This window comes from Ailuropoda melanoleuca, chromosome 10, assembly GCF_002007445.2.
Source record: "Ailuropoda melanoleuca isolate Jingjing chromosome 10, ASM200744v2, whole genome shotgun sequence".
Classification (NCBI taxonomy): Eukaryota; Metazoa; Chordata; class Mammalia; order Carnivora; family Ursidae; genus Ailuropoda; species Ailuropoda melanoleuca.
The window spans coordinates 91,648,724-91,669,869 of NC_048227.1; the positions used below are offsets into that span (position 1 = coordinate 91,648,724).

Sequence of the window (21,146 nt, forward strand, 5' to 3'; positions counted from 1 at the left end):
TGCTTTGCTGACAGTACGGTAGAATTCCCAGAAGGCAGAATAAACAGAGGAACTATTGCTGTGATTGTAATACCACCCTAACAAATGATTGGAAGGTAAAATGAATAGGCTGAGCTTATAGATTAATGGAATTTTAAAAGCTTATAAAGGGTCTTCTTTGTTGTGTCTCATCTGTTAAATACTTTCTGTGTTTAAATCTTGAATGAAATAAAAATATTTAAAAATTGAGTGCAAGACAGACGGAAATAAGGAGCTTAATTGCAAAAATGCTAATCTGTAGTGTGATTTTTTTTTTTTACCTGTTACTATGCTGCATTTCAGTTAAGTTGCTAAATAGTTAAATTCATTCACTGCTTATGAGAGATACTTTAAATCCTAGACAAAAGGGATTTTTAAAACTATATTTAAGAATATAATGTTTTAATTTGTTTCATTAATAATTGAAGTCATTTTTGGCCTTAAATTCAGTCTTTTGTTTTTGCCTATTTGTATCATCATTTATCATTCATATGAGCTGATTCTTCTTTTTTTTTTAAATAATTTTATTGAGATACATTTACATAGCATAAAATTTACCCTTCTAAAGTGTATGGTTCAGCGCTTTTCATTATATCCATTGAGTAATGCTGTCATCATCATTTCTTAACTTCCAAACATTTTCTTTACCCCAGTAGGAAACCCCATACCTATTTAGCAGTTACTTTGCCTTACCCTCTGCACCCAGTCTTTCACAACCATTTGTTTACTTTCTATGTCTATGGATTCATCTATTGTGGACATTTCATGTATAAATGGAATCATATAATATGTAGTCTTTTATGATTGGCTCCTTTTACTTAGCATAATGTCCTTAAGGTTTATCCATATTATAGCGTGTATTAGAGGTTCTTTTCTTTTTATGGTTGAATATTTCATTGTATAAATACACTGCATATTATTTATCCAGTGGTCAGTTGCTAGACATTTGGATTTTCCTCTTTTTTGGCTATTAGAAATAATGCTGTGAACATTTGTGTAGAAGTTTTGCATGTATGTTTTCATTTCTTTTGTTTATATTCCTGGGAGTGGAATTTCTGAGTCATATGATAACTCTGTGTTTAACATAGAGGAATTGCCAGTTATTTTCCAAAGTAGTTGTACCACTTTGCAGCCCTGCCAACTAATTGAGAGTTCCCATTTCCCCACATCCTTACAAACTCTTACATTGTTTTTTGTAATCATACTAGAGGAGGTGAAATGGTATTTCATTGTGGCTTTGATTTGCATTTCCCAATGACTAATGATGTTAAGCATTTTTTCATGTTTATTTTGGCTATTTGTGTATCTTCTTTTGAGAAATGTCTATTCATATCCTTTCTCTATTTTTAAATTGGATTATTTTGTTGTTGTTCATTTGTAAAAGCCCTTTATATATTCTGTATATTAAATCCTTATTAGATAAATGATTTACAAATATTTTCTCCTATTCTGTGGACTGTGTTTTTCACTTTCTTGATGATGTCCTTTGAAGCACAAAATGCTTTTAATGTTAATGAAGTCCAGTTTATCAGTTTTTTTTCTTTTGTGGCTTATGCTTTTGGGGTTATATCTAAGAAGCTACAACCTTATCTGAGGTCACGAAGATGTATGTTTTCTTCTAAGAGTTTTATAGTATTAGCTCTTGACTTTAGATCTCTATTTTGAGTTAATATTTTTTATATACTGTGAGATAGCGGTCAAATTCATTCTTTGTCCTGTAGATATCCAGTTATCCCAAGGCCATTTGTTGAAAAGACTGTTCTTTCTCTTTTGAATGTTCTTTTTTTTTTTTTTTAAAGATTTTATTTATTTATTTGAGAGAGTGAGAGAGAGCACAAGAGCAGGATGAGGGGCAGAGGGAGAAGCAGACTCTTCACCGAGGAGGGACCCTGATGTGGAGCTCAATCCCGGGACTCCTTGATCATGATCTGAGCAGAAGGCAGCACTTAACCCACTGAGCCACCCAGGCACCCCCATCTATTGAGTTTTCTTGACATCCTGGACATCCAAAGTCAATTGATTATAAATGTTTATTTCTGGATTCTCAGTTCATTCTATTGATTTAGCTGTACAGTAATTATGCTAATACCACACTGTCTTGATTACTGTAATATTGCATTAAGTTTTGGAATTGGGGAAATGTGAGTCTTCCAACTTTGTTCTTTGTAAGGATTGTTTTGGCTGTGCTGGGTCTCTTGCATTTCCACATTACTTTTAAGCTCATTTTAGGCTCAGCTTGTTAATTTCTACAAACAGCTGGGATTCTGATAGAGATTGTGTTAATTTTGTAGATCAGTTTGATGAATATTACCATCTTTACAATATTAAGTCTTCTGTTCCATGAATATGGGATATCTTTCCACTTACTTAGATCTTGTTTCAACAGTGTTTTGTAGTTTTCAGTATACAAGTCTTGCATTTCGCTGGATAAATTTATTCTGAAGTATTTTATTCTTTGTGATATTGTAAATGGAATTGTTCTCTTAACTTTATTTCTCAGATTGTTTATTGCCAGTGTATAGAAGTAAAGTTGATTTTTGTGTATTGATCTTGTGTTGTGCAACCTTACTAAACTTATTTATTTGTTCAAATAGGTGTTTTTTAGTGGGTTCCTTAGAATTTTCATATACAAGATCATGTCTTTTATGAATAGAATAGTTTTATTTTACTTCTCCTTTTCAGTCTGGACACTTTGTATTTCTTTTTCTTGCCTGTTTTCCCCAGCCAGAACATCCTGTATATGTTGAATAGAAATGGTGAGAGTGGACATCCAGTCTTTTTCCTGAGCTTAACAGGAGAATATCAATTTTAGTCTTTAAGCACGAAGTATGATGTGAACTGTAGGTTTTTTATACATGACCTTTGTCAGGTTGAAGAAGTTCTCTTTTCCTTGAGTGTTTTATCATGGAAGGGGGTTGGATTTTTGTGTCCATTGAGATGATCATGTGATTTTTGTTCTTTATTCTAATAATACCGTCTTTGATTCTGTGGGCTTTTGGGGGACAAGGTCACTTACTCACTTAAATATCTTGCTTAGCTTTGCTAGGAATGGTTCCTCTCACATAGCTGGAGTCTCTAAAATGTTTGTAGGCTGTGCATTTTACATGAATATATTTGTAACAAGTCAGTTTCAAAATTTCAACTGTAATTAAAATATAGAACTCAGCTTTTTGCTTATTCTGCTGGGCTATAGTGCACTATTATTAAAATTAATAGATATTTATTACCATGAACTAACATGAAAGATGAGTCTAGAAAAAATTTTTTGATTGGTGTATTGCTTGTGCCCAGTTGGTTTCATAATGTCTACTTGCTTCTGACAGTTGCATTTGCTGTAGTTTTAGAGTTTTATTTATTTATTTATTTAAAAGATTTTATTTATTTATTTGACAGAGATAGAGAGGGAACACAGGCAGGGGGAGTGTGAGAGGAAGAAGTAGGCTCATAGCAGAGGAGCCTGATGTGGGGCTCGATCCCATAACGCCAGGATCACGCCCTGAGCCGAAGGCAGACGCTTAACGACTGCACCACCCAGGCGCCCCAGTTTTAGAGTTTTAGACCAGAGTTTATTTCGTGCTCAGATACAAAATATTATAAATGTTCTTCTGTAATTTCATCCTCTGGTTTTAAAATGACTTAAAGCAAGTCAGGAAGTGACATTTACATTATAACCAGGGCCCATGGGTGCAAGAGGACCTAGCTCTAGGGGTCCCAAAAAACTGCTGACAAAATCAAAGCAGAGAGACCAGTGGTGGTGAAACAAGAAAGGGATTTATTTCAGTGAGGCCAACACCCAAAAGAAAGCCGACTAACGTCTCAAAGACTGTCTTCAACGTGCTGAAAATAGTTCTATGTTTATATAAGGAAAATGTGGGACAAAGACCAGTGGGTACATGCAGGTGGGCAGTAAAGGTCAGGTTGATCATTGTCTTGGGGTCAATCATGTGAGGGCTTGCTGGTATTGGGGCAGTCCTGATTGCTTGAAGGGTAGTTGGTCCATCACAAGATGCTGTGCCCACTGGGCTCTTTGCCTGAGTTAAAAGATAAGCTGGAAAGAAGAACTTAACCAGTTAGAAAGTACAAATTAGGGTCAAAATGGAGATAAAGTCTCTTTCTTTCTTCCTTTCTTCGTTTTCTTTCTTTCTTCGTTTTCTTTCTTTCTTCCTTTTCTTTCTTTCTTTCTTTCTTTCTTTCTTTCTTTCTTTCTTTCTTTCTTTCTTTCCTTTCTTTCAAGATTTTATTTATTTATTTTTCAGAGAGAGAGAGCACGTGAGCACAAACAGGCAGAGCAGGCAGAGGGAGAAGCAGGTTCCCTGATGAGCTAGGACCCTGATGTGGAACTCGATCCCAGGACCCTGAGGTCATAACCTGGGCCGAAGGCAGATGCTTAACTGACTGAGCCACCCAGGCGTCCCTCAGGTCCTCTTTCAGCATGTGAAAATTGGCTCTTTTTTTGTGCAGTAAGTCTTGGTGATTTATATATAAGTGGTTGTATGTGCTTGTGTATGTGTGTACTGGAGTTAGACTGCCTGGGTTCAAACCCCAGCTTTTTTACTAACTAGCTGAATGGCTTTGGGCGAGTTATTTGGCCTTGTTTTACTTTAGTTTCCTCTTTTGTAAACAACAGAGCCTATAGAAGAGGTAATCTTCTAAGCTAATATGTATACAGTACATATAAATCTTAACTGCTATGATGATGTTGATATACTTCGAGGCTTCCTAATTCCTCCTTTCTTCCTCCCTTTCCAAAAACAGAACAAGAAAACACCATTTAGACAATTGGGTGAATGTTTATTTTGAATTTGATGATACAATATTATAAAAGGCTTAACTGGTTTTGGTCTTTGTTTCTGCTGTTTCTGCTTAGTAATTTCTAGTTTCATCATGTTATTTTTTTCCTTAAATATTTCTTTTCTTCCTATTGCTTAATTAGAGGATGTCTAAATTCAAAGATTTGTACTCAAAGACTTTGCTCTCAACCTGTTTTAGCCTTGTCTTCTGCACCTCTTATGCAGGATTTATGATGGTGCTTTTCTGGACAAAAGCCATAAGTAGTTGTGCAGGAGGTATGTGACCTGTGTCATGGGCATATAAATTCATTGGTTTATTCCAGAGACAAAGTTGACTAGTAGGGTTAGGTAGATACCCTAGCTCTTGATGGGCAGGCAGTAAAAAAAACAAAACAAAACAAAAACTAAAAGTATCTATGATAGGATAGCACCATTTTTAAAAGGGTACATTGGTGTTCAGAATTAAAAGGTAAAATATGTTGACACCAGAACTGCTCAGTAGAACCTTAGAATTTGGCTTTGTCTTACTGTTGATTAATGCATATATAAAGGAGCAGGCATCATAATAATCAATATTTCTTTAACAAATATCTTTGTAGAATTGTTCAGTATATAACCTTTTCTTCTGGGTTTTCTTCATTTCATACATAGCCACAATAGGAATAATTTACAAAGCAGATCTTTGTTACAGTGTTTGACTATTGTCTAATAAAACTGTTAACTCTTAGTAATAGGAAGAACCATATATGCAAGAAGCAATAATCATTACAAAAATATGAAAGGATATGAATATTTGCCCCTATGACATGCTGTTTAGTGATCTCATATAGTCAAAGTTGTTTTCTTATATTATGGCATATCCACTATAAGGTATCTTTAGTTCTTGTTAAAGTAATGAGTATACTAGTTAAATAATGATAATGGGTGGGTACCATTTGGTGAGTACAGTCTCAATAGTTTTAATTCTCACTCTAATTCTCACTTTAATCTAGCTCTGCAAGCTAGACTAGATAAGTATCTGTATTTTATAGACAAGAAAGTGGAGAGGTGTAATGATTCTCCTCAGGTCACAGCAAGTACTGGTGGAGCTGGCATATGAACTGACTTGAGAGTAGATGTCTTAATTCTCAGCTGTGCCTCAGGTGTTCCTGTGGCCCATCAACAACAACAAAACAAAAAAGGATACCTACCCAGGCTGCTTCTCAGGCAATTTGGGATTAGTAAATTTGCAGTAGCGCCGGAATTCTGATACACTGCCAGGAATGAGAACTACTTGCTCTGGAATTTGTATTATTTCAAACTAATATCTTTTGATTATATGTAAGTAACTTCCATTCCTTAAAATTTAATTTTAAACTTTTTGTTATTATGAAATAATGACTGACGATTTTTCCCCCAATCCATAGATAGGGCTTTTGTAGTATTAAGGATCCTTCAGGCTGCCTGCAGCATAGTACTACCTTATCCAAAGGAAAAGGGAGAGAAATCAGTAGTAATTGAGAAAAATCACTTCTTTGAGCCTCAGAATTATCATTTGTAAAATATGGATAATAACTACCTTTCAGAGTTACCCTGAGGATTAAGTACAATTGCATCTTTAAGACACGGAGCCTGAAACTTAGTAGATAGTAAGTGGTTCTTCTTTATTATATTAAGAAAGTATATTATCTTAGGTGGAAGTAAAGTGACTATATTAATAATAATGTTATAAAAAATACAGTTTTGTCTGGAGTAGTTCCATGTATAGATAAGAATAAACCTTTCTTGACCTCTATGTAACTGACTTCCTGGATGTACAGACCCTTTCCAGTCTCTGTGAATAAAATATTGATTGATGCCCATAGCATACTGAAGTTTTCAGACTGGAAGGCCCAAATTAGTAGATCTATTTGCTTATGTTTTACTTAACCAATAATCAGTTTTGTGTATTCCCACATCTGTTTGTGCCTGTCATATTTGATACTATAATTTAGTAATTAGTTTACTTTAAGAATATATAATGTGAATGCAAAATAGAGGGGTTTTTAAAAATACATAAAAATGCAAGATGAATACTTTGGGAAGACTTCATGAAGTCAGTCACTTAAAATTTTTCCGATGCTGTCTGACTAACAGTAAATGATCAGAAAAGAAATAGTAAGATTGTATGTGAATGCTGCATTTAGAATGCATTGCCAATATCTTTAAAGTTCCATTTAAAAAATTAAACTACTTGGATGCCTGGGTGGCTCAATCTGTTAAGTGTTTGCCTTTAGCTCAGGTCATGATCCCAGGGTCCTGAGATGAGTCTCGCATCATCAGGGTTCCTGCTCAGCAGAGGGTCTGCTTCTCCCTCTCCCTCTGCCTCCGCTTCTCCTCTCTGCTCCTGAGCTCACGTGCGCGGGCGCTCTCTCTTTGGCTCTCAAAAAGGTAAAATCTTAAAAAAAAAGAAAAAAGAAAAAAAAGAATAAATAAAAATAAAAACAAAAACCCTACAAATCTTATACCTGGATAGTTATGGCTATATTTTATTATCTTTAAAGATTTATTTATTTGAGAGAGAGAGAGCAGATACAAACATGAACATAAACGTGGAGGCAGGGGCAAAGGGAAGGAATCCTCAAGCAGACTCCCCACTGAGTGAGTGCACCTGTTGTGGGTCTGGATCCCATTACCCATGAGATCAGGACCTGTGCAGAAACCAAGAGTCGGACGCTTAACCGACTGAACCACCCAGGCGCACCATGGCTGTGTTTTAAGAAAAACAGTCCTGAATCTCATTAATAGATCCATACTTAAAGAAGATAATATCACAAGATTAGCAAAGTTACGTATGATTTCTGAAAAAAATAATAGGTAAGGTAAGTAGAATTTTTATGATTCTTCATAATAGCTCACATTTTTTATTAACTTAGTTTTACTGATCTGGTTAGATGAGAAGTTTTGCTTCATGTAAAATCACAATTATGGAATATGCTAATTGGTCCCAGAAAAAATAATTTAGCTGGAAAGATTAGAATTAGGCTCCCTCTACTAGCTAAAAAAGACATCCTGTCAAAAGAAATGGATGAATATAGATGTAGGTCTTTCTTTGGCCAACCAGGTGTGATTTGGTACTACCAAGTTGCAATAGTAACAGTTTGAAATCTAGCTTCCTTTAGGGGCACTTGGGCAATTGGTGTAGTAAAACTAGTACTACGAATACTGATGATGATGGTGATAAAAGTTTAAGATGTTTACAGAGTAGGGTACTATAGGCTAAACATGCACAATTAGTCTATTTATGAAACAATAGAAGAATTAATTGCTGGCAATAAAATGAAAAAATTCATGAAAAATAAATATCACCTTGAAAAACTTTTAGAAATAGGAAGGAAAAAAGTGTTTAGAAAATAGTAATTTAACTTTAGGTGTGATTATTTTTACTTAAGAAGAACCTTAGGACATGTATGAAAAGAATATAGAAATAGTCTATACACCTGAATATGAATTTGTATGAAGAAGGCTATAATTTCATTAACACCAATCACATTTTAGTTTAAGATTTAGCTTTTTATTTTCAATTACTATTTATTAACTAGTGAAAAGTAGATTAGTATAGCAGCATGTTAAAATAGCTAATTTCTTGTTTCAAGTTTATGAGGATAAAAGCATGTAACAATGCCTGGCACGTAGTAAGTTGTATAAGTGGGTTTTTGGTTTTTCTTGTTCTTTATTTAGCATACCTTATTATTAAGAGTATAGATTCTGGAGCTAGAATGCTTATTCAGATTTCATCTCTGCTGCTTTCTAGTTGTGTGACTTACAAGTTGCTTGATTTCTCTGTGCTTCAGTTTCCTTATCTGTTTATGGGGGGGAAATTATATATTCTTCATAGATTATGGGAATTAAGTGAGTGTGTATATATATATCTACACACACACACACATATATAAAAAACATAATATAATGCCTATGACAGAGAATATTGTGTGTTTATTGTTACCATATGCAAATTTGCATATTTTGAATTCAGGTCTATTGTAAAAGATTGATACGTTCATTGGCAATATAACATCATCATGCTATAATTACAAACATAGTTATTTGGTTCTTCATTATATTAACTTACACTATTGAAAAATAACACTATGGAATGAAAAATGCCAGTAAAAAGATTGGTTCCAAAAGCATTATTCCAAAATGACATGTCTCTGCTTTTCAGATTTGTTTGCTGCCTTGGGCAAAATTGGATGCTCTGCAGATCAACTACCTTTTCTCCTTTTATTTTAAGTGAAAGCAAAAACTTGGACCAGAGTAAAGTGTATTAAACCTATTTTATGTTCTGTATATTGTTGTTTTTGATAGTTCTTTTATATTCTAGAAGGAGCAGTTATTTCTTTTAGGCCTGTATCTCTGAGACTTCTGATTATCAGCAGGAGCTAGCTGATGTGTAATAAATGTAACTCTGAATCTTAATCTCAATAAATAGCCTGTATTGAGTATCAGGTCATTGGAATATTTATTAGTCTATTATGTAACTTAACAATTGCTATAAAAAGCCCACAGATACCGTAGACTCCTTAATGAAATTAATGGCAGCTTTGGTCGTCCAGGAGTAGAATGTTATTGCCAACATGACAGTGGAGCTGCAGTAATCCAACTTCAGTTCCTGATTAATGAGGTTAGTGAATTGCTTTAATCTGTCCTACTTATATAAGAAATAGGGCCACATCTGGTCTTTCAGATTTCTTGCATCCATTCATATTTAAATATTTGAACAAAAGTGAATTTCTTATAGGTCAGAGCTAATAGCAGTTCACTGTAAGGCATCATCATGGGAAGTTACATAAATAATGCAAGATGTTTCTCAAAATAGTGTTCCAAATAGAATGGTATAAGATAAATCTTTTTGGTACAAGGTCTGCATTTAAATTTTATTTCTTGGGTACTGAAAGTTATGTAACACTAAAATCTGTATTAAAATTTTTTTAGAGATTGAGTTTATTATAAATAACAAAATATACTTTTTTAATGACTTGTTTGAAATACAACCAGGAAATAAAAATCCATTAGAAAAGAAAACTGGTTATTGTCCAAAATTCTTGTTGTGTCACTTACTGGTTGAAGTAATTGATGATGTCTTTCTTTTTGGTAGAGTATAAAGTTAGGAAGAGCTCAGGAAACAAATACTATTTTATCAACAGAGTAGATAACATGCTTGCAGCTTTTTAAAAAGTATGAGCATTTGCAACAACATGGAGCAAGAGAGTATAATGCTAAGCGAAATAAGTCAGTCAGAGAAAGACAAATACCATATGGTTTCACTCACGTGGTGTTTAAGAAACAAGCAAAGGGAAAAAAAAGAGAGGCAAACCAAGAAACAGAGTCTTAACTATAGTGAACAATCTGATGGTTACCAGAGGAGAGGTGGGAGGATGGGTTAAATAGGTGATAGGGATTAAGGAGCACACTTGGGATGAGCACTGAGTGTTGTATGGAATTGTCGAATCACTATATCGTACACCTGAAACCAATATGACACTGTGTTAACTAATTAGAATTTTTTAAAAAAGGGAAATAAAAAGTTAAACAATTTAAAATATGCACAACTGTGAGAATAGATGTTTACTATATGCAGTGATGAGCAGGAAAAGCTGGTCATTAGAAGAAAGAAATTACTCCAGAAAAGGCTCTACTATCTTTAGTTGTGATAGTGTGTGGACATTCTTTTTGCCTTCAGGTCCTAAGGTTCCATGGCATAAATTCTTAAATGTGTGTGAGAGGAAAAAAACAACACTCGATACCTCTGACCTTTTGTAAAATGTTTTTATCAGAAGATTAATATGCAATTATGTAGGTTTTTCAGGGTCAGAAGTGTTTTTTAAAAACTGCAATATTCTGTGTAGAACTGTATAATAGGCATTGTAAAATGTTAAAATTCAAAAGAAATCACAATATAGAAAGTTGTTGAGCCCATTTATGAGGACTCAAGATTATTTTTCCTATTTAAAAAAAACTTTGTTGTGAAATAATTTTACTGGCAGTTACGTTCAAAATTGGTTCTGTATGTACTTCCCCCAGCTTCCCCCTCATAGTAACATTATGTATAACAATAGTATAGTATCAACGAGGAAAATGATATCCATATACTACTATTAGCTAGACTGCAGACCTTATTTAGATTTCATCACCATGAACTCTTGTGTCAGTGTGGTTGTGTAGTTTTGTGCATTTTTATGACATGTAGTTTTGTGTAATGACCACTATGAACAAGATACAGATCAGTTTTATCATCATAAAGGAATTCCCTAAGGCTCCCCCTTTATAACTGGGCCGCCTCCTGCTCTCAGTCCCTAATCCATGGCAACCACTAACCTATTCTCCATCTTTATACTTGTGTTAAGATTATTTCTTAAAGCAGTACATGAACCAGTGTAAATAACATTGCAAATTGATTACCTATACACCTAAATTTTAGAAATCATAAGTAAATTATGTTGTCATTCATGCAGGTTTCTTTTCAATAGGATTCATCATAGAGTTCTTAGATATGACTGTTTTTATTTTACATGCTTAAATGTTACATTTTGAGTACTTAAAAATGATATTGCTGTTTTAAAAAATGCTTAGCAAAATATGAATATTTAATTGGGGATGCTACAGAAATCTGACAATTGGGAGTAGCTATTTGCTTTTACATTTAGTGGACCGTATGTAGGTAAAGGAGCCACCATAGGAGGTGGTCAACTCTCATTGCTCTTTTGGCTCTACATCTCTTCTGTGAGATTTCAAGATGGTGTGCACATCTTGAGAAAGAAGTTGATTATGGTGGAAATAGGAATGAAGAGTACAAATCTTTGATACTCTGAATCTTTGAGTTTCTCTGCTTCAAAATGATATAGATAAGAGGATGCTTTCTAGTGAAAACATATGGACTTTATTTCTGCTCTCCGATAGTTATGTTGTAGCAGTAGGAATCACACCAGAGAGCAGCCCTCATAGAATTTCGAAGGTGGAAAGGACTTGGAGAGATCATTTAATATAAATTTTCAGAACTATTTTAATCTTCGTTGATAAATGAGAAACTTAGTTTAAAGGAAGGAGATTTTAAGATTTCTTGTAATAACCTAGATGAATAGAACTGCAAATCCTTTCTTGAAATTAACATAAATTTTTCATGTTGCATTTTTTATCTTATTCTCTCAGTATAGATGAAAAGTATCTGACTCCTTTGAGGAAACACACGCACATGTCTTAATAAATCAGCCTTAGTCTGGAGATTCTTAATCATGTTCACATACTGGAATCACCTCTGAAGATTTTTAAAAATATACCTGTGTAGGTCCTTGCTCTGAAAATCTGGTTTGTGAGGTTGGGGGTGAGACTGACCTCCTGTGTGATTCTCATATAGGGCCAGAGATTCTTTTCCATACTTAATAGTATTTAGTAGTGTCAGATGTTTTAACTTTCTAAATTAGTTGATTATTCAACCCTTTGGATATTGAAGTTATAGTGTGCTGAATGCTACCTTTATTTTCTGTATCATTCTGTAGTAGAGTTATGATCTGGGCGAAGTACATTCTGAAGAATTTTTCTTAAGCCAAATAAAATGGGAAAGTTACTTCATATTATATTTTTTTTTAGTCAAGAAGATGTACAATAGTGATCGAGTAACTTAATAGTCTGACCTCTAATTTTACATAGCTATCAACCATAATATCCAACTAAATCCTAGTATATTTATAGTTTATAAGATACTAAATTATCTTATAATTTATACTGTGTATACTTTAAATTGAAGAAGTGAAAACATTTTTTACATATACATATAACACACTGTATTACATCTGCTATTTAGAATTTGGGTGAGGCAAATGTTTCTCAAAACAATCTATTGGCTGAAAGTTTTGAAATTTGGGAAGGTTTTTTTGGCAGCCCTTTAGTAGCTTTAATGTTTGTAAGATGTATTTTATATAAATTATACTTTATTTTTAAGGGAGCTCTTGTGAGTGCCTTGGCTGATGACACCTTACATTTGTGGAATTTACGTCAAAAGAGACCTGCCATACTACATTCACTTAAATTTTGCAGAGAAAGGTAAGAATTCTCTGTTACCTATGTATAAGGTATTTGCTATTCTATTTTGAAATATTTTCTTTGAATTTTATTCTTTGATTTTATTTTTTTGTGATAGACTTTATGCACAATCTAAAAAGTAATTCAAGAACTTCAAAGGATACATAATAAAAAGCAAATTTCCTTCCTTTCCAGACCCATTTTCCTCTCCAGAGACAACCACATAAATTTCTTTTGTGTCCTTCTAGAAATACTTTGTGCATATAGGCAGAAATCTTTCTAGATAACTCTTTTTTTTTTTTTTTGCATAAGAGGGAAGGCGTTATGTATTTTTCCTATAGTTTGTGTTCACTTAACAATATATCTGATAGATTGTTTTATATTGGCACAAGCCAGTTTTCCATAGTTATTTTCATAACTGCATGATACTCTATGACATGGAAGTACTGTAATTTAGTCAGTCTTCATCATGGGACATTTATCCTTTTTGGTCTGCTGTTCACTTTGTTCTGTTGTGATAGTATAATACATATATTTCTTCATCCATTTATACAAGTATATCTCTGAGATAAATTTATAGAAGTACAACAGTTGGTCACAGAAATCTCTTATATGACTTGTGAGTTTTGTACTTTGATTGGAAAGACCTTTTCTCTTTTTTAATTCCAGTATAATTAGCATACAGTGTTACATTAGTTTTAGGTGTACAAGATAGTGATTCAACAATTCTGTGTATTAATCAGTGCTCATCATGATAAGTGTACTCTTAATCCTCTTCACCTGTTTTACACACTCCCCCATCTACTCCCCTCTGGTAAGGAGTTTATTCTCTATAGTTAAGAGTCTGGTTTTTTGTCTTTTTTTCATTTTTCATTTGTTTTGTTTCTTAAATTCCACATATAAGTGAAATCACATGGCATTTGTCTTTCTTTGACTTATTTCACTTAGCATTGTACCTCCTAGATCCATCCGTGTTGTTGTAAGTGGCAAGATTTTATTCTTTTTTATGTCCGAGTTAATATTCCATTGTATATTGAAAAGACCTTTTTCACCCTAGTTTTATTAAATATGCTCCTGTATTTTTTTTTACAGTGCTCTTAAAGTTGCATTTTTTATGCTTAATCTTTAATTCATATGGAATTTACTTTGGCATGAAATATGAGCAAGAAATATAGCTCCCCCATTGCTTATGAAGTCTGTTTTTTGGTGTATATATGAACATTTATATATGTGTGTGTATATGTACTCATAAGCTTGAGCAGATGTGGGTATATATGTGTATGTGCCAAAGTTAAGAAATCTGGGTATATATAGTATCTAGATGCAGTGGGGTTAGTGTCTTTAGGACCTGTCTTCTGTGAAAGTCAGACATCAGACTACCCGAAGCATATGCAAGGATCAGACCATTTCTGCTTTGATACATGTTGATCTGTTCAGGTTATATAAATAGGTCAGTTTGTAAGTCTCAGTTTTTGCCCACAGTGGCCCTCCAAAATAGGCAGACTAAAAAGGCTGCTGAGAACATAGCAGTTCAGACTCCTTTAGCCAACACCAAGACATGTCTACATTGTATGGTGGACAGAGACCAGAGTTGGCAGAGGGGCAGTAGCAAAGTTTGCTATTGGGCTGCCTCTTCCCTGGGAAGATAGATCTTTTAAATAAGTTGGAATCATGGTTCTGCTTCTAGGAGAGGGACAGAAGTGAAGGAGTTAATGGAAGGAGGGAGGGTTGACATAGGGGTTAAAAGGCAGACAAAAAGTTAAGGTTCAGTTCTTTTCTACCTACTAGGAATAGGGCCAGCCTCAACTTGCCAGGCAGAGTTCCTTATTCTACTTGCCACCTGGATCTCAGGGGGAGCCCTGTATCAACTTCAGATGCCACCAAGCAGGTGGAGATAGTGAGAGGAACCTTAGTCCCAGAACACACCTAGTCAGTCTCACACCACCTGCTGGAAATAAAAATATAGGTCTAGCAAAGTGGTTGTCATCCTGGTGTGATTTTACCTTCCAGAGGGCATTGGACAATGTCTAGAAACATTTTTTGGTCACAGAAGAAAGTGGAATGAGCTACTGGCTTCTAGTTGATAAAGGCCGGGGATGCTGCCAGATATCTTTCAATGACAAGGCAGTCAGTTCTCCATAACAAAGAATTTACCTGGTCCAAAATATCAGTAGTGTGAAATTTAGGGAACTCTGGGCTCTAGCACATCAAAATGATATCATTTGGTCCATGTAGTGCTGTAGAATTTCTCTTACTCTCTACCACCCATTGGAAGGATTCTGTCAGGATATAGAATTCCAGCAGAAGAATACTTCTGATACCTGATTTGCCAGTGGCCTGTCCATATTTCTCATTGGGACACAGGAATGTAGCAGTATGTGGTCCAAATTTACAAATATACACTATAGGTTATTGTGGTATATCTTCATGGAGAAAGGGTCAAAGCTTAAGGAGTCCCAGAATAGTCAGAGTCCCATGATTGTCATGTATGACGTAAGTCTCCTCAATAGTACCTCTAAGGATGGTCTCCGGAAAATTCTGGGAAAAATGGGTAAGGAATGGTGAGTTAGTCTATAAGGTGCCTGTAGTCACAGTCTGACAAACTTTGTGTGAAGTATATCTTTCTGTGAAGTACAAAAAAAAGAGCCTTTCTTCTTGGTGAATACAGCCTCAGGGTCCACAGTTCCCCTCCTTGGTTGGGTGCTATTATGCAGGGCACATTCTGCACAATTGTATGCCATGGTCATAAAAGTTTCAAGTGAAATAAGCTGATAGAGTTCCCAGTTTTGAGTTTTGTAATAGAGTTTATCCAGCTGGCCAGTAGAAGCTAGTTGGTCCCATTTGAAGTTCAGCTTCCTCTTGGTCTTCATTAAGGTTAACAGTAAAGAAGGAACCGTAGCATGATACTTCTTCCTTGAGTATCTCCTTAGGATGAAATCCTCTAAGATAGCTACAAACTTGTATGGCAGCCATTGGACCTAAATGCTAAGGAATGGGCCCGGTGTCTCGTGGATGAACCTACTTACCTTCTCTCAAGACTAAAGTTCAGATTTCTTCAAGTGTCAGGAAGGAGAGAGGTAGCATTTGGGAGGAGCCTCATTTTCCACAGCACCTGGCTACATTTGGGAAGAGGAGGGCACAGTAGGGGCTTCATCCAGCTCTAGGAACCTGCCCATGGTGGTTAAGACTTGTTCTGCCCCTCAGCCTGAACTCTGTGTCATTCAGGACTGTAATCTGTACCCTGATGGAAACCTTAGAGCAGCTGTCTAGGGACAAACTGTCTAAGGGACAAAATCCTATCATTCCTTGCCAATCCTTCCATCTTCCTCATTTGTAGAAATCCATCCCTTTCTTTATATAACTGCTTTACATTCAGTTTTTATATCTGTGTCAGTCAGAATAGTTTGAGTTATGCTGTAATCTTAATGACTTGATACAGCAGCAGTTTATTTTTGCTTACACTATATGTCCTTTGTGGGTTTGCTGGAACTCTCTTCCTTTTCATTATCTTTATTCTAGAACCTGGCTGAGGAAACATCCAGTCTTTACAATATTGCCAGTCACTGTAGTAGGGAGAAAGAGAACGTGGTGGAGCATGTGTTGGCTCTTAAAGTTTCTGCCTGGATGTGATACGTATCTCTTACACTCTCATTTTGTGGGCCACGGGAAGGCATGTGGCCATCTCTAATTTCACTTATATAACCAAGAAGCAAAAAAGCAGGAAATCTTGTGAATATTTGTAATGACTATCACAGTGCTTATTATTGTTGACAAAATATAATAACAAATGACCTAGTTGGTTTTCTCCTTATTTCACAGTGGATTTGAGCTAACTTAATAAGTTAAATTATTCCATTTCATTTTTATGCTATTTGCATTTTTACTTCTGAAACTGGGAAAGGTAGGAAGAATACAAAAATTTGTAAGTAGCTATTTCATTAATTTTGATCAGTTGTTAAATAATGTAACCTTAAGTTTTACCATAATATTTTTATAAGTAAATTTTCTTAGAATAGTAGAAATTTATAAATAGAAACTATATGTAGTGATTTAAATTGTATTTTTTCATAATGTGGATTTTTTTCTAGTTTGACTTAAAAATTGTGCTAAAATACATAGAACATAAAATTTTCTGTCACAACCATTTTTAAGTGTACAGTTCAGTAATATTGAGTACATTCACATCTTACACAACTATGTAATATGGGTATTTTGATAGAATTTCTCTTTTGTGGTATTTAAGGAAAAAATACAGAAATTGGAAGTCTCACATCTTGGTTTAACTATATGAAATTGGGCAGGTTACTTCACTGTTTTGTGTGTTGGTTTTCTAATTTGCGGAAAATTTTCCTCAGTGATACATGTAATCTTTATCATTCCTTTCTCTCACTTGTTAGAACAGCTTCCTCTTATCCCCATTTATTCTATAGGTAATTATAGAATGCTAATTTTGTGCCAGCTTAATGCTAGCTGCTGAGCATGCATTTGTGAAGACAGACTTGGCCCTTGCCATTAGGATCTTGGTCAAAGTTAAGACAAGCTTAGCTTCCCAGATGCCAAAAAAAATGTCATTTTTTCATACTAAATCGGTATCTCAATTTCCGTAGAACAGTTTTGAGTTGGGGATAACATAAACTTATCAATCTCCTCCTTGGTTAGCAGACAGTTTGTACTAATTGTCAAGTTTAGTTCTTACTGTAATTGGTTATTTAGCTTGAGATACGATTTTCTCCATCTTGAAAAGCAATTTACCTGGGGCGCCTGGGTGGCTCAGTCGTTAAGCATCTGCCTTTGGCTCAGGGCCTGATTCCAGGGTCCTGCATTGGGCTCCCTGCTTCGCTGGGAGTCTGCTTCTTCCTCTCCTACTGCCCCTGCTTGTGTTCCCTCTCTTGCTGGCTGTCTCTCTCTCTCTGTCAAATAAATAAATAAAATCTTTAAAAAAAAAAAAAAAGGCAATTTACCATAGTGGTTAAGAGTTCAGACTCTGGGCCAAATTGTCAATGTTGAATCTTAGTGGATAGCCCCATCACCTGCTAACTATATCAGTTTTGTTACCTGTAAAATGGATAATTATTATCTCATGAAAGCCCTAAGATGCATATTATAAAGTTAATATGTATAAAATAAATAGTATATATAAAGCACTTAGAACAGTGCCTTAGAAATCACCTGTATTGTTTTTGTTTTTAAAGGTATTGGATTTACTTAAAGTAATAACTTGTAACTTGAAATATCTGCGTTACCAGAGATTTTACTTAGGCAATCTTTATAGAAACAACTGATTGACATTGGAAAATCATTAGAGCCAATAATATTGGCTCTACGTAGCTTTATACATGTAAGGGAGAGGTTCTTTGGCTTTGTTGGAAAATGAGAATTTGACAAGTAAAATTCTGTATGGTAGTTTTTATATTTTTTAAATCAGAGTATGTTCCATTTAGCTTTGTGGGTTTTTCTTTTTTTTTTTCTTTAAAGAAAGTTTAATTGGGAGGAATTCATGAATTTATAAGCAACTACAACTATATGCTAGTCTTTTTTTCATCACCTTGTTACCATGACCAGTATTATCAGCCATGTTAAATTTTTGCATAACAGTTCTTAAGTAAAAATATGTGGAACATTTTAAGACTGAGGACTAAATATATCTGGGCTTTCCTATTTAGAACCTACTATTTTCTTATAATTACATTTCCAATTGTATAATTCTTTCTTATTCACAATACACTTTCATATAAATGTTATTTAGTCTCTGGGTTCAAGAAAAATTTCCCTAAGTGAAATTTCAAAGAATAGAATTTTTCTCTATAAATATGTTAGACACCTGAATAGCTGAGTCTTTAATATTGAAATTAATACATTTCTTTTAAGATATATTTTTCTTTTATTCTAACACATTTGTATCTATTCATTTGCTGATAGATGCATGTATTGGTTTAGAGAATAAAATATACATGCATGCATTCTAAACTAATGGTTAGGAGAATACAGTATTACTAATAATCAAAAAGTTCCTCCTAACAATTGTCAATGGTGCATCAATGTCCAAAGTCCTTAAGAAAAAAACTATTTGACAAATGGAGTAATTCATTCAGGAAGTGACTGCTGCAGTAGCATCAGATTTTCTTTTTTTAATTTTAATTTTTATAGAGAGAGCATGTGTCAGCATGCAGGAGCGGGTGTTGGGGGGGAGGTAGAGGGAGAGGGAGGAGAGATGTAGGACCCCCTCCCCCACCAACTGCTGAGCGCAGAGCCAGATGCTGTGGGGCTTGATCTCATGGCTCTGAAATTAGGACCTGAGCCAAAACCTGGAGTTGGAAGCTTAACCATCTGAACCACCCAGGCGCCCCCCATCAGATTTTCTTCGTAGCAAAAGTAGATTATTGTAGAAACAAAAACTAATTTATCCCATTATACTCTTATTAAAATATTACCTAAATATTGTGCTTTGTATATTTATGAGGCTTATAATTTGCCCGGTATGCACATGAACCACTGTAAAAGAATATTTGGCTAGATACCAGAGCTCAAAAAATCTATACAGGTCTTCCAAAGATTTTGAATTAATTCACTGCACATATTTAACAAGAAAAAATTAATCATAATATTGGAACAAATTAGAGACCTAGGATTACAGTTTTTGTGGTGATTGCATCATATTGGCAAAATATTTTCCTTAAAAAGTAGCTTAATGAAAGTGTACAGGCATTAGAAATGAGAGTGATTTCGTGTGATGAAATTCAGGACTAGAACACAGAAATGGAATGGAACACAGGCTGTTAGGCAGCCTTACAGAGGGATATACTATTCTGGATCTAATTCTAATACACGAAGAGAATTGTTTTGGAATTCTATACATGTGATGAGTCACCTTGGGAGTTTATAGGGATCCAGGTCCTGAGACAAAATTTAAAAAGAAAGAAGAAAACTGTCCATGTTCAGAGGGAAGATGATTGTGATTTGACGACCTTGAGACTGTAAAAGGAAAGATGGTCAGGAAGTGTTGGATAACTTCCTAGAATAAAATAATCCATAATAATAAAGAAATTCTGACAAGGAAATTGGGAGAGACATCCAAAGAGACTGGTCTGGTTGCCCAAGGTCTTTATAATGTATTCAGGTATAAAAAAATTATGTGGAAGGAGGGGGATACATAATCAAAGGTGAATATAAGAGTCATTTCTCTCTCCTAATAGACACAGTGACCTAAGGCATGTGAAAAATAATAAAGACAAAATAGTGAATGAAAACAGTTTATTTTTTATGTTTAGAGCAAGAAAGCTAGGTAGATTAATGGTAGGTAGAGTTAGGACATATATTATTCCTCTAACTGTATAATGCAATACTGGCTCAGACAAATTGTGTCTTGGACTGCTAAGAAAGGGTTGGCTCCTGTAACATTATTGATTGGCCTAGGAGAAATATACAATGGGAGCAGTGCTTTAAATTTGGAAATGAAAAAAATACATTTTAGAAGGTGAATACATTCAGTTCACCAAACATTGGGTGCCTTCTATGTGCCAGGGATTATGCTAGGTATTTCGGATAACAAAGATGAATAAAATGCTTGAATAGCTTACATCAGAGGCCCAGACATAAAATAACTATGACACAATATGGGTGAATGCCATTTTAGAAGTTTAAGTTAAAAATTCATGATAGAATAACTAATCCAATCTTTCAACTTTTTTTTTTTAAGTATACTGATTTCTTTTAAAAGAAGACAAAAGTCAGTCATGAGGAAAATGCAAACTACAACCAGATAGCACTACATATCCATCAGAATGGCTAAAATACTGTCTTGGATGTGACACAATTAGAACTTCTCATAGTCTGCTGGTAGGAGTGTTGTTAGTTAGTTACTTTAGAAACATTTTTTGCAGTATTCACATATTCCATGACCCAACAGTTCCCCTCCTAAACTTACCTGTATGGTTGGCAGAATTTTAAGGTGGGTCCCAAGATTTCTGCTCCCTGGTGTCCACGTACCATCACACAAACACTAATCTAAGTGAAGGCATTTTGTAGATGTAATTGAGATCCTAATTAATTGACCTTAGGGTAGGGTGATTATTCTCAATAAACCTAATTGAAGCAAGTGAGCCTTTTAAAGGGACTAGACTCTTCCTGGCAAAAGGTTCAGAGCCAGAGAGCGATTCACTGCAAAGGATATTGAGTCCTACAACCATAGGAGACTGATTTCTACTAGCAACCTTGAAGAGCTTCAGAACGGATTTTTCCCTGAGCCTCCAGAAAGGGATACAGGAATGCATCCTGGCTAAGGCTTGTATTTCAGCCTTGTGA

The 21,146-nt window shown here is 34.7% G+C and overlaps 1 protein-coding gene across 5 annotated transcripts in view; it reads left to right on the forward strand.

The window, feature by feature from the left end:
* STXBP5 (syntaxin binding protein 5) overlaps positions 1-21,146 on the forward strand; it is a 162,272-nt gene that overhangs the window by 16,242 nt on the left and 124,884 nt on the right. For all 5 annotated transcript variants that reach the window (XM_002927613.4, XM_011235233.3, XM_002927614.4 and 2 more), the window contains exons 3-4: positions 9,369-9,450; positions 12,766-12,866. In XM_002927613.4, the coding sequence (XP_002927659.1) occupies positions 9,369-9,450; positions 12,766-12,866 (183 nt within the window). The remainder of the gene's footprint in view (positions 1-9,368; positions 9,451-12,765; positions 12,867-21,146) is intronic.